The sequence below is a fragment of the Cryptotermes secundus genome, unplaced genomic scaffold (assembly GCF_002891405.2).
Source record: "Cryptotermes secundus unplaced genomic scaffold, Csec_1.0 scaffold461, whole genome shotgun sequence".
Taxonomy (NCBI): Eukaryota; Metazoa; Arthropoda; class Insecta; order Blattodea; family Kalotermitidae; genus Cryptotermes; species Cryptotermes secundus.
Genome location: NW_019739952.1, coordinates 834,593 through 852,265, shown reverse-complemented (window position 1 = coordinate 852,265; position 17,673 = coordinate 834,593). Strand labels below are relative to the sequence as shown.

Sequence of the window (17,673 nt, the reverse complement as noted above, 5' to 3'; positions counted from 1 at the left end):
AGGCAAAACTGACGTGTGTGGTGCGGCCGGCCGGCCAGTCGTTTGGACTGTTGGCCTGTGGGAAACCCGTCAGTCCGTCAGTTCTGCCGGCAGGACCGTAGCACTTGACGTGTGTGACTCAACATTATAGGCTGGAAGACCGTGATTGTGGCATGAAGCCTGCCGCTTTATCTACGCGTGTATGGGGAGGAAAGGGAGGGGATAAACTGTCACAGTTTTGCCTTTAAGGTCGATTGGAAGGCCAAACTCTGTGTGTACAGGGGGCCTAAAGGGCGGCCGGCGCGTAAGGTTGACAACCTCACGGCCATCTGTGAACCGATTGTCTAAAAATGTGGGATCCTCGATGTCTCACAACCCTATGGGCCTCCACGGCTTGTTACAGGGATAGCTTTACCTTTTTATCTTATAGATACATTGGTGCGTATTAAAACTGCAATTTGTTTTAAAGAACATGTGATATGAAATAAGATAAAATGGTGCCATTTTGTTAGGTACAAGATAGGCTTCTGAACTAGCACTTACACCGTGTTATTAAACAAAATGTGCACTTGGCCAAACATTGCTGGAAGTTCGGTACGTGCTGCAGCATCGCCATCGGTAAGGAAATTTCCGGTGCCGCTAGAACTCAAGCGCCCGACGGAGCTGACAGGGCTTGGTCTCGTTTAAATGACAGTTACTTTCTTCATGCATTTCTTCCGTTCCCAGTCCGTAGTTTCTATCAAGCAACTTGTTTCTTCATCTCTACCCACTGCACGAAGGCACATCTTATATTCAGGGAGTCATCGTTACTTTGATAATCTTTGTTGTTTATAAACAAAATTCTTATAAAAAACTAAACGTGATGACAGCCATTCAAAATCCTTAATGTTATGGCTATTACTAACATGGCTGTCCCAACAGAGGACATTATGCTATCACTCGCACTGTAATCAAAACGTACTCAACAGCACGGAATCACCTGCTGCCTCTCCATGCGCCTGTCCGAACAGAACGGACAACTACAAACAAAACAAGCGAAACAATATGGAATCGACTATAATCTCTACGAGACAGAGACAACTGTACCGAAAACATGCGAACAATATGGAATCGAGAGACAACTGTACCAAAACAAGCGAAACATTATGGAATCGGCTATAATCTCTACGAGAGACAACTGTACCGAAAACATGCGAACAATATGGAATCGAGACAACTGTACCAAAACAAGCGAACAATATGGAATCGGCTATAATCTCTACGAGACAGAGACAACTGTACCGAAAACATGCGAACAATATGGAATCGAGACAACTGTACCAAAACAAGCGAACAATATGGAATCGGCTATAATCTCTACGAGACAGAGACAACTGTACCGAAAACTTGCGAAACAATATGGAATCGAGAGACAACTGTACCCAAAACAAGCGAAACATTATGGAATCGGCTATAATCTCTATACGAGAGAGACAACTGTACCGAAAACAAGCGAACAATATGGAATCGGCTATAATCTCTATACGAGAGAGACAACTGTACCGAAAACAAGCGAACAATATGGAATCGGCTATAATCTCTATACGAGAGAGACAACTGTACCGAAAACAAGCGAACAATATGGAATCGGCTATAATCTCTATACGAGAGAGACAACTGTACCGAAAACAAGCGAACAATATGGAATCGGCTATAATCTCTATACGAGAGACAGAGGCAACTGTACATACGTCTGTCCCAAGAGGAGAAACTTGGAAAAACACGAGTTCATCTCGGGGCTACAGAGAAACAGTTGTGCTGTTTCGATTGATTGCAAACACATTTTTGTGAAATGCTTTCACAATAACGATCCAGTAATTACAACTACAAATGTTTTCTTCTTTTGATCTTAGGGTCATTGTTGATGTAGTTGGACTGTTTACATTTGACTTTGGAGGTACGGATCGAAATATACATGGTGCTGTAGTTCACTCCTCGCAAATTGGCAAATTTCCAAACAACAGGGCATATCGATCCCTAGCCCTTTAGATCTACCGTCTGCTCCTTATATATAACCCTTTCCCGAAGTTCTTGGTTAGGGACGAGGCGATTCCACTCTTACCATGACTGAATGCGATCGGATGCTCGAAATCACTTACCAATAAGAGAAGAATATATATAATTACAGGCTTTAGAGGAAGAAAACGTATTGAATGTGAATTCGGTAAGCTGATCGCTAGGTTCTGAATTTCTGATGACTCTGTAAGTTGCATTAAGAATCCGGCAGTGAAGACAGTCAGGGCAGAATGTGATATTCATCATTTTGTTCGCACCCGGGAAGGTAAATTATATTTAAGTGACTTCAAACCAAACGGTACCCTCCCTCAAGAGAATTAGGTGGAGACTGCTTAGAGGTACACCGTTACCATCGTTAATCCTCACAAGAACAACCAATTCCTTCACGTTACCTGGTGGTTCTGCCGGTCACGGTAGCCGAGCGGTTTAAGGCATGCACTGTCTTCGCTCGCTCGGAAGCTTATTATTCGACCTTGAAGATGGAGGCGACATGTTTCTCCGAAACGTTGGTTGACTTTCAAAGGACTACACGGATTTATATTGCAAAAGGCAGAATTCTTTCTTTCATTTCCATCCTTTTTAAGTTTTGATATTACGGATACAATAATTTCACACCAGTTATTATTCTTGTGCTGGGACACGCGGTAGCGCAGTTGGTTGAGGCACTATGCTACAAGCCGGAAGGTCGCGGGATCGAATCCCGATGAGGTCATTGGATTTTTTTTCAATTACCTAATCCTTCCAGCCGCACTATGGCCCTGGGGTCGACTCGGCGTCTAACAGAAATGAGTACCAGGAATATTCTTGGAATGTTCTTGGGGTTAAAGGGCGGAGAGCGCGTAAGGCTGATAATCTTACGGCCATCTGTGAGCCGATTGTCTAGAAATGTGGGAACCTCAATATTTCGCAACCCTATGGGCCTCCACGGCCTGTTACAGGGATACCTTTACTTTTACTTTTTTTAATTATTCTTGTGTGCGTACAATAAAGACGTGACTTAACAACAAGAGCCGCCAGGATTCTTTCGGGGGGGGGGGAGAATATGTTCACAGAAACTTCTATTTTGGTAGCTTAGGATTATTTTTACTGATCGCCCTGGCACATTCAGAACAGAATAACTCAATTAAAATACTTTATACCCTTCTGTTGGCACGTGGGTCCATTACAAGGCGGCGACCGCTAGATTGGCAAGTGTACAGCGGCCGTTGTTAGGCAGCGGTCCGAAGGCAATAGCAAAGGAATGGTGTTTTCTGTGAGGTCCGCTAAGCAACGATTGAATAGATGCAGAGGAACGGTGTTTTTCGTGTTGTCCATGCCGAGATGTAAGCAGAACAAGCCTCTCTCGTCAGAGAGAGCGCCCCACATGGGCAGGACAGGAACTTTCAAATAAGAAGAAATATCTGGTCATGAGCCCCAGATGGAGCTCGACACCAAGACAGACTGACTGTCAACTGCAATGTGACTTTGACTTCAGATAGTTGACATCCGACAGAACACGGAGTTAGTTGTGAGATAGTAGCCAGCCGGTAAGAACGAGAACACGGAAGCAGAGGACATTGGTAAGATCCGACACCAGGCAACGACTGGTGAAGACACAGCAGACTGAGAAGCCTTAGTACGTGCTGTAGTGAACTGCAGAGAGAGTGAATTAGAAATTGCGCTATAGTTACTTGCAGTGTTCAATACATTCAATTATCATTCCAAATCCCGTCTACATTCGCTCATACACGTGACAATAATAAACAATGGAAATGAACTGAATTATTATTATTTGGTTTATTTGTCTTCTTAGATTTAGATTTCTTTTTACAAAAATCCTGGCGGTGGGGCAGATGGCTGGTTGCCCCTCCCCCCACCTTCTAAATCTTTCTTATGTGTCTTACCTCATCGATGGGTGACAAGAGAGAAAAATACCGGCTACCACATCCTTCTCCAAACTTCAACATCTAATACTGTTCGCCACTTTATATAGTAACATCAACCATAACAGATCAATAAATATATTGGTACTTGGTTTTTGCAAATCCGTGGGATGGAAGGTGAAAAAAGACCCGTTCAGATGGTCGATACTGCACGTAAAAACATACAAGGCATCCGACTGAACAGCGAAATGTTCTGTTAATGGTTTGTGTTCGGTTTCAGTTTCTTTCGTATATCGAACACGCATACTTTCATAGGTATATTTAAGATGCCAGGTTTAATTACCAAATAAATGTCCGTGTTACTATAATTGAAATGCCTGTTATTCTATTTAAACGAAACACAGCAAGTATGGGTTCCCTGAAACACAGAACAAGAAAAATATAACACAATTGGGTGTATATAGTTTCAGTCATAGTTGGGTAATCAGCTGGAAAAGTCATTGCCTTTAAAAATAGCATGTGTTTCCATTTAGTTCATAAACTGTTTCGTTACAACACACTCCGCAATTCGATCATTACGCACTTGTAACAGACGCTTACCCTTATTATGCTATAAAGGCATTTCTGGTTGTCGAATGGGCTTGTTTGTGCCCATCTACTGTACAGGTAGGTAGGTAGGTACCCGTTTTAATGTCTTCATTGGAGGCGGGTATGCTTATAGAACATTAAATGGGTTTACTAATTAAATTCGCTTTCACATGAGTCATAAATAATGATAGGCATGCACAACTGCGAACTATAACAAACGTCATTTTAGTCACTACACAATAATGTGAATGCCTTATATGCTGAAAAAATCGAAGTACAAGCAACTATGTATTCAGAATTGTACTTGCCAACGCCATATTTCTTTGTTTTGGTCGGTGTCCACATACTGGCCAACACCTACAGAAGTATTATTCTTGTCAATCATCCATTGTATTTCACAAGAAAATCAATAGCACTTAACATTTTACTAGCACAAAACCAACACCACAATAACTCCTTTCACATCGCAACCGAACTCCACGACTGACTAGTTCCATGATCGTACGTCGGATGGCGCGCTCGTCTAAAAAACAATTGACTACAAATACGCGTAGGTACTCCGTATCGATTTGCACAGGAAATCCAAATCGATCCAAGTATCGATATCTTGGTTTGAACTCTCGTAGGAATGTAATATTGCTTACTGTATGTAACGTGTTCCATATTTTTATTTTTAAATATTATGTATTATGTATTACTACGTAATTTAAAATTCTCCCCGTCTACTGACACCAAGAATAAAAATTCGTCCGTCCTTTGGCGTGCCAATTCTTCCAAGTTAATGCCTGTATTTTCACAGAAACACTACTATGAATCCTATAGACACTGAAATAAGGCCTTTAATCATGGGGTAAAAATGTAGAATTCGGTTCCTCAAAACTGATTATTAAGAATACACTATAGTCTGTTGTCAGTCAACATGTATATATATCACTTTAATCATCACAGTTGACGAGTAAGCCAAGCATGAAGCAGGTACTTGTTTAACTATCAATGGACTACATAGTGTTATGTCCTAGAAGACAGAACTCTTCACGAGGTAAAGTAAAAGTAAAGTAAAGGTATCCCTGTAAAAGGCCATGGAGGCCCATAGGGTTGTAAGATGTTGAGGTTTCCACATTTTCTAGACAATCGGCTCATAGATGGCGGTAAGGTTGTCAGCCTTATGCGCTGACCGCCCTTTACTCCTAAGAACATTCCTGGTACTCATTTCTGTTAGAGGCTGAGTCGACCCAGGGCCATAGTGCGGCTGGAAGGTTTAGGTAAATTGAAAAAAACCCAATGACTTCATCGGGATTCGATCTCGCGACCTTCCAGGTTGTAGCATAATGCCTCAACCAACTACGCTACCACGTGCTCCACTCTTCACGAGGTAACGTTTCAAAATGGAATCGATCTTGGCAGAAGAAACATCCTATTTCTTGAAACATTAACTGAAAATTAAATTTCACTTTTAAATAAGCTCATAGCTACTACCATCAGTGTACCTCTGTGATGTCCCAGTCTTTACCAAAAAATACTTTTACAAGATAATCATGAAAGAGACACCAGTTCCTTGTTTATGAACTAGTGATATTAGTCAAGAATTTTTTGATGCTTTCTAGGATCTTGTCAAAGGGAAAAATCATTTAACATTTAAATTTTGCCTTGTGACAGACCTCATTAATTTTGTTCTTGCCCACATATGAATGATTTCTTGGGTGGTACAAGGTAGGGCCTACAAAGATACCAGCAGTAAAATGTAGAAATGAAATTGAGCTGCATGATCTTAGTATATAAAATGAATACAAATTCACCACAAACATGTTATGGTATCCACCATTTTCCCTGGCCCATATAAACCTAAAGCAATAATGTATGTTCTGGAGGTACAAGGTACTGCCTACTACAATACCAGCAGTTAAGTGGAGAGGACAATGTGTTTTATACATGAAATGGATAAGAATGCACCACACAATAATGTAACATTTCAAGTGTGTACAATGACAAGGAAATCACAAAAGTGGGTGCTCCCAATACCTGGTTCTTTCATTAGCAGAATGTCACATATTTTCATGTCTACATGGATATTCTAACACAGTGGCCTGCAGTACTATTTTTGGTAAGGGAAGCAGTGGTATCTAATAAACGATCTGATAGCAATCAACTCACCAAAATTTACGTCACTTATTGAGTCAGTAAGATCGTTTAGTATTCTTTTCAATAAACCTGTAAATACGGTACTGTTATCAAGGTGAACATTGAGTTTATGATGATGTTTCCTCCACAAGTGTACTAATTCCACATAATTATCTTGGTTGATAGAATCCACGCTTTCATCATGACCATGGAGGCCAAGTTGCCATTCTCCTAAATGGCAGATGATATCAATTGTTTCATTATTTCTCTATTTTCTTTCACATTTTCAATCTGCTGTAGTATCGCCAGGCACTTATGATTATCAAGTTGACAGTCAATTCGAGATTTCCCGAACATAACAAGTTGCATTGTTGAAATAATGCGAGTCTGAGAGTTCTCATGTCGTTTCAATGCTTCATGAAGGTTGTTGATATCACCAAACCCAGTCTTGTTCCATACATTTTTTTTCATTGAGAAACAACAGGCATGGCCAACAAAACAATTTTCCTATATTACAGCAACTGGTAGCCACTCTGTTTTAGAATACTGTTCCAAATTAAATTTCCTCACACATAATTTGGTATTTGCTTTAAGTTCTGGCAACTCACATGTAAGTCGTCCTCTGTTTATAATTATTTTCTTTTCAGGAAAGTCCCTGCTATTAAACTCCCGTTTTAAAAGGCTTTCGATTGCACAATCGCAGTCACGTTGTCTGCCAGCATTCATTTTAGCTGTGTCCTGTGCGTGTAGTCTAATCACGCCCCTGCCCTTCGTACCTCAATATCAGGCTTGCTTCCCTTAAACGCGGATGGCTTCTTTCTGACGAGTCAAAATATGATCACAAATACAATCTTACGCCACACAATATTTTACTGAAACTTAATGTTACCTATAACACCCAAAAAGGCTGAAATCACACATAAACAGTTAATTTTCATATAACCATCGAAAGACCACAGCTCTTCGCTTCCACATCACAGGCATTAGCCAGCAAACTGAAAGTTGCTTCCATACTCACTTTGTGTGAGACAAATTTTTATGGAGTTTAACGAAGGAAACTTGTCCGTCCCCCAAGCAGGGTAGGGTAGGTGGAGGAGGCAGCATGTGGCCTTGAGCAGGAACACGCGCTAAATGACAATATTCAAACTGAATTATTTATATATGACTTCTTTTCTTTTCGTTTCTTAATTATGGAAGCAATGCTTCCCTTGCTTCCATGCATGGCACGCCACTGTTCTCAGATATAAAGGATACTGAGGAGAATATTTTGGACTGAAGAGAAATGAAGTGATGGGAGGTTTGAGAAAACTGCATAATGAGCTTCATAACTAGTACTCTTCGCCAAGTATCATTAAAATGATCAAGTCAAGGAGGATGGGACCAGTGGAGGCCTCTTGTGAACACGGTAATGAACCTTCGGGTTCCATAAAATGTTGGGAAGTTTTTGAGTAGCTGCACAATTGGCAGCTTCTCAAGAAGGGCTCAGTTCCAGGAGTGAGTGAATGAGGATATTCTAGTCTACTAAAACCGAATTCTGCTAATGCAACATACAAAATTATCAATGTCATTGTCCAAATGCTCTACTTGTAGTATGTCAAACACTGGTGGGAAATATGGTGTATCAAATCACACATTTCAACAATCAGAATTATGCTCACTTCAAGCAGCAAAGACCAAATTCTGGCAGCTGAAAGAGACAACTTCACAGACAGCAAATCACGATGAACTGTTGACAATAAAACTATAACGGTGGTGCATGAGGTTATGAATGTGCACGTGGCAGTTATACATTATACATAATAATTCTGCTGGTAGGTTTATCTGCTAACAACAGTCTCCCTGTCTTCTATTCAGAAGAGTTTCGTGAAACCTTTATTTTGTATTTCCTCAATATCTGATTTTATGATGTTATGACTGAATTATGAGTACGAAGGGGGACCCAAAAATAACCGGAAACGACCTGTTGCGCGCGCATGCTTTGTAGTTACGAGTTGTGCTGCTAGGTGGTGTTAGCTGGGGGTCTCCCGCGACTGTTAGTGAGCTGGCGTCAGTCTGAGTTAAGTGGTTTGTCTGTGGTGCTCTGTTGTGTGCATTCCTGTTTCAACCCTTTGGCGATTAGTGAGATGGCCGACCAGAAGGAACAAAGAGTGTGCGTGAAATTTTGCTTTCTGTTAGGGAAAACTGCAGCCGAGACTGTTGGGATGCTTCGGCAAGCCTTTAATGATGATGCTTTGGGGAAATCACAGGTCTACGAGTGGTTTTCCCGTTTCAAATCTGGCAACATGTCAACAGAAGACATGCCACGCCCCGGGCGTCCTTTGACAGGAAGAAATGACGAAAACATTGCCAAAATCAAACGTGCAATTGATGAAGATCGTCGAAAGACCATTGACCAACTTTCTGAGGAAACGAACATCTCATGGAGCACGGTCCAGCGAATTTTAACCGAAGGTTTGCACATGAGACGGGTGTCTGCAAAATCTGTTCCTCGCTTGCTCGGAGATGACCAAAGAGAAAACGGCATGAATGTTTGCCGCGACTTAAGAGTGAAGTGCAGAACGATCCAGAATTTTTTAAAAGAATTGTTCCTTCTGGTCGGCCATCTCACTAATCGCCAAAGGGTTGAAACAGGAATGCACACAACAGAGCACCACAGACAAACCACTTAACTCAGACTGACGCCAGCTCATTATCAGTCGCGGGAGACCCCCAGCTAACACCACCTAGCAGCACAACTCGTAACTACAAAGCATGCACGAGCAACAGGTCCTTTCTGGTTATTTTTGGGTCCCCCCTCGTATGTGGAGTGGATCCCCTAGCAATAGTCATATTTTACAAAGACAGTAAAGGGGACCACTAAGTTTTACATTCACATATTTCAATCCAAAACCCCAAGATTAAGTAGGAATATTTTTTTACCTTATTTTTCTTGCATTAACACTGTCAAGTGTTCAGGGATGGAATGGCTAATAATAATGGGTTCTGGATTTGATGACTGAATTTATTGGATGTCTCTATTACAATTAACAGTCAATTATGAAAGCACACAATCAATGACTGTCCACAACTCTCCATTCCTTACTGGACCACGAGTCTCTTCTCTTCCATTGTGAGGAATGACCAATCACTGGTCACACACTGAACTGCCTGGAATGATATCTGTCTGACAAATGCTCTAAGAAGAATCTTTCGGACTTGAATTCACAAATGAACTCCCTTTTATAACTGCCAAGTGGCCCCAATAGATGCCACCAAATCAAACAATTAATTCTCCTGTTATTCTGCTTGTAGTCACAGGAATGCCTCTCTTAATATTTGCTGCCTTAGAAACAGGTGCTAGCTTGTATCCACGGAACTTCATGTAAATTATGTAAGATTTCGGGTTTTCATAGCAGTGACTATGAAGAATGCTGTCTTCTGGAATGTGATGCCATGTAGATCTTGTGTAAACTGATGTTTCAGAGGAACATCAGTTTAAGTAAGACCTACATAGCACCACATCCCAGAAGACAGAATTCTTCATGTAAATAATTTGCTGTCACAAAAACATGCTTACCAAAACGTTGGCTCCTAAGCAATTGAGGTTCTACTGTTGACTGTGTTACCTCGAGAACACGTTTACCCAAATGTTGCCTAGCAAATGGTCATATTCCATCACAATATTAATTTGCTAATGTGAATACTAAAATATATTCAATAAAATATCAATTTTATTGTGATAACTTAGCTTGTGATGCACCTTACATGTTCCTTTAAAATCTGTTCATGATGCGTATTTGTACCAACCGTCTTACGGTGCACACAATTTCACCTTTCTCTTCACTACATGTTTCGGCACTAACATGCCATCTTCAGGTGTGGTTTTGCTTATGTCAAACCATTGCACTGTATGTCATCATGTCTCCTTTATAAAATGATTAAAATGTAAATATGTCATGTATAATAATAAAATTTATATATTAAAAGTTTTCAAGATTTATCATCTATATGTCGCACTTCAAATTCGCGAGTTACGTAAATCGTCTCCTATGGGAGTACTCTTCCTATATTCTTGTGTATATTGTGCCCTGTGTTGTGTCCTTCCCTTGTGACTGCATGCGTTGTATTGCAATACAATTGCTGAATTACCTAATGTGGCCCATGGTTCGAAAAGTTTGGAGACCCCTGGTCTAGATAACGTGGAACCCTCAACGTCTCACAACCCTATGGGTCTTCACAGCCTGGTACAGGGATAGCTTTACTTTTTTACTTTTATATACTACCAAAACAAGCATACTACATAGCAAGTACACTTTTCCACTCATGTTGCAAACCTCAGTCTGAGTTGGTATTTTCATTATCTTCTACTGAATCGAACCAGTTCTCATCAACGCTTAACAGCCCTTCTTCTCTCAGTCCCTAAGTTTGAGAGACACTCTTACATCAGCCATAAGCACTGCTCACTCAGTACCCTCCATCTGCATCCAGATACAGACCAAAAGGTGGAAAAATTCTGCAGCAGCTTAAGAAGTATCAACTTTGATTTGGTCCATCCTGGTCCATCACACTAGCAATATTATAAAAGGTTAATCAACTCCATTCAGTGTGACTGTAGTTGTAGTTGTTAAAGGATCAGATTTTATATTCGTGGCATTGTGATGATATTGTGTGTATGTACTGATATTCACCAAACATACTGTAATAGTAGTTTCGGCCCATACTGATATATCCTGTATAGTAACACAGTGCGGTTCGAACAACAGGACGACACTAAAGAGTCCTATTCATCAAACAATGGAACCACAAGGTGGTAGACACTCAACTTCCTTTAAAGAGAGGCAATATAAAGGACACAAACCAAACTGGATCTAAAAATTTCAACAAAACCCCTTTTTTAAAACACACTTGTGAACAGATTAATTGTAATAATTGATAAATATTTTAATGTATTCATGCACGTAGTTGTTAAAGGACCATATTTTGTATTCATGGCATTGTGATGATATTGTATGTATATTGACCAAATACATTGTAATAGTAGTTTCCGCCTGTATTGATACATCTCTAAGAACGAAACATGTCAAGGATGAAAGATTATAAAGGAAAAAAAAAAAAGTAAAGCTATCCTTGTACCAGGCCGTGAAGGCCCATAGGGTTGTGAGACGTTGAGGGTCCCACATTATCTAGACAATCGGCTCAAAGATGGTGGTAAGGTTGTCAGCCTTACGCGCTGGCCGCGCTTTACTCCCCAGGAAAATTATTTAATTAATTCCTGGTACTCATTTCTGTTAGAGGCTGAGTGAACCACAGGGCCATAGTGCGGCTGGAAGGATCAGTCAATTGAAAAAAATCCAATGACCTCATCAGGACCTGAACCCGCGACCTTCCGACTTGTAGCATAGTGCCTTAACCACTATGCTACTGCGTGCCCAATTATAAAGGAAAGAAAGAAAAAATATTTTATCAGTCATACTGGACGGAGCTGATTAACCTTTTACAAGTATTAACTTCTTAAAAAACCTGCTTCAAGGATAAAGATGTGGATAGGAAAAAGGCAAGTAACAGATATCATGCACAGAAGGGATGTAGGAAAGTAGGGTGATGTTATTTAAGCCATGTGTGGGGCAACACAGAACACTGAACAGGTAGGATCTGACAAGATGTGATCATGACCTACTTCAAAGCATTTGCCTGGACAGTGAGTTAAACAACAAATCACTCACAAGCACACAGTCACCCTATTCACGTCTGAATGGTAGGAACACTTGCTGACTGTAAGCCTTAGAGTGGCACCAATACACCACTTACTTGCCAACAATAATGAGAGGTTAGTATGAAAATCAGCAGCAAATTCAGATACCCTTAATGAAGAAAGTGTAATGGGTGTCTAAGGATTCATACATGAACTAGTTGAGTTATATGTGAAAGAAACAAAAGCAAAAGAGATTACTCTGAAATCTGAAGTTCTCATGATGCCGAACATGTGAAGAGTGGGGTTACTACCACCTGGGATGTGATGCCTTGTAATCTGGTAGTTTATTGAAATAGTGGAGGAAAGTACTGCTTCCAAGTAGCTTGCTGCTTGCTTGTTTGCTTAAGCACATTCCTCTGTAACATCTACAAGACTGAAGAGATGAGACAGTACAGAAGACAGTGCTCTTCAAGAAGATAGCAAGCACAATGGAAGAATTAAATGATGCTGGATTTGGGAAGTGTAAAAACATGGGCTTGGGGACAAAAAGAGACATCTTTCATATTCAACATGTGCAAGAAAATACAAACTAAGCAGTATTTATTGCACTAAACTATTTCTATAAACTAAATTAAGTAAAATAACACTGTACAACAAAGGGAAGGCAACTGTGTTGACATCACAAGCAGAACACTGTGTCTCAGTTAAAGATGCAGCAGAGTTCCATAAAAGGAGAAGAGATTTTTAATAGTGGTATTCCATAGTCAGCACCATATTTCCCAGAAATTTATGAAATTTGTGTGCCTCAAATAAATATTTTAAAGAAATTACTAACTTTTGTTTCATATTTCAGTTATACTGACTACATTCTACACGTCATGTAACATACCATATCATTTTTAAAATTAGAAGTTCCCAAAGCTGTGCACGTGATACTATTAGTATCATATGTATAACAGTATATTGCAGAAAAATATGTGCATTTTTGTGAAACTTCTAGTATTACACTACATGCTAGAGATAGCTTAGTAATGCTGACTGTTGGGTTATGTGGCCACATAAATACAATGATGTGCCTGAAAGAGCTTTTATCAGGGAACATTTTCTGTTCATGCAGAATATTCTGCAATGGAAGACAAAGTTCTGAAACTGTTTCACAAGATATGAGCTTGAGTTTTAAAAACAATTACCCATGAATCATACAGCACGAAGTTGGTGACAGTTCTGGTCTCTCAGCATGCAATCTCAGTAAGATGGTGCAACAGTGCATACAGCTAAGGAAATCTTGGACACATTTTGATTCCCAGAATAGATGAATTTCTTTATACTTCTATCTCTCTGACTTCACACTGCCAAATACCTATTTGTGAAGATCTCTGAAACAAAGTATCTTTTCATGATCAATTCACATATAGCCAATTCTTGAAATGACGAGTTTATCAAACAGACCTCATAATGGATAATGTCCAATATAATACTGGTATAATTAATCAACAGCTGTCTTGCTGTCTTAGGTAAATATAAAAAGATAAAGCTATCCCTATAACAGGCCATGGAGGCCCATAGGATTGTGAGATGTCAAGGCTCCCACATTTTCTAGACAACAGGCTCACAGATGACAGTGAGGTTCTCAGGCTCAGGTGCTGGCCACCCTTTAACCCCAGGAAGATTCCTCGTGCTCATTTCTGTTAGAGGATGAGTCAAGTCCAGAGTCATAGTGCAGCTGGAAGGATTAGGTCAATTGAAAAATCCAATGACCTCATTGGGAACCAAACCTGTGACCTTTCAGATTGCAGTATAGTGCAACCAACTACACCACCACATTCCCAAACGGCTGTCAAAGAACTTTAGAAAAACATTACACATGTAACTGTTTTGTTTCTAATGTATCATTGTGGCAGAAGAAAAACTATGGAAATTTGAAGCAGTTTTAAGATTTCTAAAAATGTTGTGCTTTTTTTATAACACTTATCCATACACCTTTCCCATTTCTTGTGTGCAATTCTGCAAAACAGTGGACCAGTTTTTTAAACCATAAAAATGAGAGCAAAAGGTCATTACCCAGTAAGAGCTCTGCACACTAGAGTATGTTTAACAAAGTTACAAATAAATGTGCAAAATAAAACGTTAATACACTTGCCAACACATCGCCCATTCATAGCACTTTAGCCCTGAGCTTGTGAAAGAAAAAACAAAATACACAAAAACGGACTTCACACAAAGCACACACAAAAACACAGCTAGTGTACCTTCCCAAAGAATTAAAAAACAATGCAGCTACAATATTCTGTATAACTTCTTACAACAGTATCAACATGAAATAGTTGGAATGGATTACTTCTGAGTAGTGCTCTATGCTAACACAGTACAAACACTTAAAAAACATAACCATTTCAGTGTCAGCTTGACTGTGTGACCTGGAGTGGTAATGTGACAGGAAATCAATCCATTTTACAATATAAAGTCCCACATGAGACTAAATTATGTACACGCTGGATGATATTTTGGAACGAACTTTGTCTTTCATCTTCAACACATTTGCAATAAATTGTCCCAGTAGAGTCCCCAGAATGTGTGTCATTGTGTGAAGAGTTGATCCAGTAACAATTCCTAACAGCAAGTGGTTTCAACCTTTGAATGAGTTACTACACATATAAGATAACCACAGTGGCTGCATGGTCAAAGGCGCAAAACACCTTTGCCTGCTCAAACATTGGAATTCTTGGTTATTTACCTGCCCGCCCCATACCCAAATTAAGTTGATTTCATTAACTTGATTTACTGAGCTAATCTGAATTAGTATTTTCTTTTAATATTTTTCTATTCGTGTATTTCTTTCTCAGTTTTTGGCCAGGACAGACACAAATTTGAGAAGCTTTGGAAGTCACTGATTTAATTACCTCACAACTTGAAACAGTACAAGTAATATTCATCAAAAATCAATAAACTTACCAATGTGGCCATCCATACACACAAAAATTGTTACAATATGCCTTACTGAGTGGCAAAATCAAATCTTGTATTAGTGAAAAATTTGTAGTTCAACAGCTTAATAAATCATCAGGAAATAATGAACTATTCTTCAACACCAGTGGCTGCATACCTCTTCTGGGCTGTGGAATCGTCTCCCCGTCATGCAACCAATACAGTCCAATGCCTACCATACTTGGCTCACCAACCAATTAACTCACAAATTTCCCAATAATACAAGCAATAGTTGAAGGTCGGGTTGACTACACTTTGAATTCCACTCAAGGCATATATGTCTGCATTTGTGTTGTCCTGTGTAGGTAGCAGCCTTTCTGTGAGCTGATCTCCCACCCAAGGAGTCCTACCAAATATCTGTAGGATTCATGAATTCAGAATTAATTCTGAAGGGGAACAGGGAAAAGAGCCTTATATGTCAAAGATGGGGGGGCGAATAATTTGTATGTGGCAAATTTTGATATCTCGTGTGCTTTCTAGCAGATCCCATTAGAAAATGGATCTAGACAGTTCACTGTTCTACATGATTGGAGGGTACAGTACTTCAACAGTGCAGTACACAGATTAAAAGACAGTGGAACAGCATTAGTTGGAGTTTACAGTATAGCAATAGGACCAGAAGCCTGTGGTTTTGTGGCATCATGAACTAAATGCCCAAAGCATTCACTTTAACCCAGAAATGGAAGTAGACATTCGTAATGCTTGCCTACAAAGCCACTGCAGCATAAAAAGATTAAAAAACTGTGACATACACTTCTGAAATGTTGCTGACATCTGTTGTCTCAATTCCTACTCACCAGGGGAAGAGGAGTAATATTTTCAAGGTGGAGTTTCAGATTAAACAAAGAGGGAAGTTAATTTTAAGTATCACAAAACTGAAGAGGACTGTCACCCTGACCCTCAAATATCACTAGTGCAACGGTGTTTCTGAACAATTCAGATGTCTTTTTGAATACTGATTTCTGAGTCTGTACAATATCTCAATTTTGCATTCAACACTTCATACACCAAATAGACAGTGCTGTTCAGTTCATTCCATCCCTAGAAGCTGAATACACTAAAAGTTAAGTCCACACACAGCTACAAAATGCCTGTTGTCAGTGTATAAGACAGAATTATAGCTTATAAATACTTAAGTGACTTCAAACTCGAAGTTGTTTTATAAGCCATCATCCTGCATTGTGTTTCATTTCTAACACTGGACCCCAGTAATGGAAGCACAAGGTACCTGTGCATTACATCTGTGATGATGTATTCAAACTGAAATCCCTGTCAGTGGTGACAGTGGCATATCTATTTAGAATAAAGTTATAAGTAAAAACATCAACCTCTCATAAAGACTGCATAACTTCTAAAATCAAATGGCTGCAGTAACAAATTCAATCAATTGTGGACCTTTAATACCAACTATGAGAGATATGACCTGTAGTATTCCCACTGAACTCCTTACAAAGGCTGGGTTGTTCCTTTAGAAGTCAAAAACAATAAAATAAAGGTTATAAGTACTTACAACAAGAACTCATATTCTAAATATCACTGTTCCCACATTCTTATCCTGCACAATGGGTGAGACTGCAAAATTTGGTAACAAATTATTATATTTTTTCTGATTTAAATACTACTAATGGGAATTCTTTTATTCCTATTACTTATCTTCATAATGAACAGTGCAATATACCAAAATTATTACAAATTCACATGTGGAGTCTTGAGCTCTTTAAAATAATTTACAACAATAAATGCATAGCTTTGCCTCAACTTACTTTAATGACACAGTAAGGTACACACACAAATATTTTTTGCTTGGATGTTTGTAAAACAAGGAGTTAATGGACTGTCATAATCAGGAAGAGCTTCTCTTTGCATCATTGTCTTTCATTATATTAGATAGCCATGGTGAATAACAAGAGTAAGTAGTCAATTTTTTCTCCTTTGATACAGTGTAGCCAATTGGTGTCAAAATACAAAACTGAAATGGTTAATTAAAAAAAAAAATGCAGCCACCCCTCAAGTGTTAAAAAGAAATACCTCTGCTCTTCAGCAATCAAGTTGACCACATATAGAAGTACGTGTCTTGCCACTGAGGGATGTACTGTGCTATGGGGTTGCACAAAATGCGGGTCAAAGGTACAGTGGCTGACAGACCACAAAGTATAGCCTCAAGGCGTTTTCTACTATGCTGCTCATAAAACGGGGATCGTAAGAGGTACAGCAACAGAGTGATAGTGCGGCGTGACAATTCCAAGCGCTGCTGACGGCTCAGAGCTCGTTCTTTATGTTGCATCTTGTACAGCTGCAAGCTACAAAACAAAAGAGAATAAGTTATACTACTTCACTTATCTCATTTGCTCAAAACATGCTACGATTTTTGAAGATATCATTATACAAGGTACAATGGATTCTTCAAAATGGCAT

At 39.5% G+C, this 17,673-nt stretch overlaps 2 protein-coding genes across 3 annotated transcripts in view; both read right to left on the bottom strand.

The window, feature by feature from the left end:
- Positions 1 to 4,955, bottom strand: part of LOC111872119 (dedicator of cytokinesis protein 3) — a 284,561-nt gene extending 279,606 nt beyond the window's left edge. For both annotated transcript variants that reach the window (XM_023865697.2, XM_033754538.1), the window contains exon 1: positions 4,793 to 4,955. In XM_023865697.2, coding sequence (XP_023721465.2) covers positions 4,793 to 4,829 — 37 coding nt within the window. In that variant the 5' untranslated portion in view covers positions 4,830 to 4,955. The remainder of the gene's footprint in view (positions 1 to 4,792) is intronic.
- Positions 4,956 to 17,002: 12,047 nt separating this feature from the next.
- The window catches only part of LOC111872122 (peroxisomal membrane protein PEX16), a 38,094-nt gene continuing 37,423 nt past the window's right edge, over positions 17,003 to 17,673 (bottom strand). Inside the window, exon 6 of the mRNA XM_023865701.2 lies at positions 17,003 to 17,558. Coding sequence (XP_023721469.1) covers positions 17,303 to 17,558 — 256 coding nt within the window. The 3' untranslated portion in view covers positions 17,003 to 17,302. The remainder of the gene's footprint in view (positions 17,559 to 17,673) is intronic.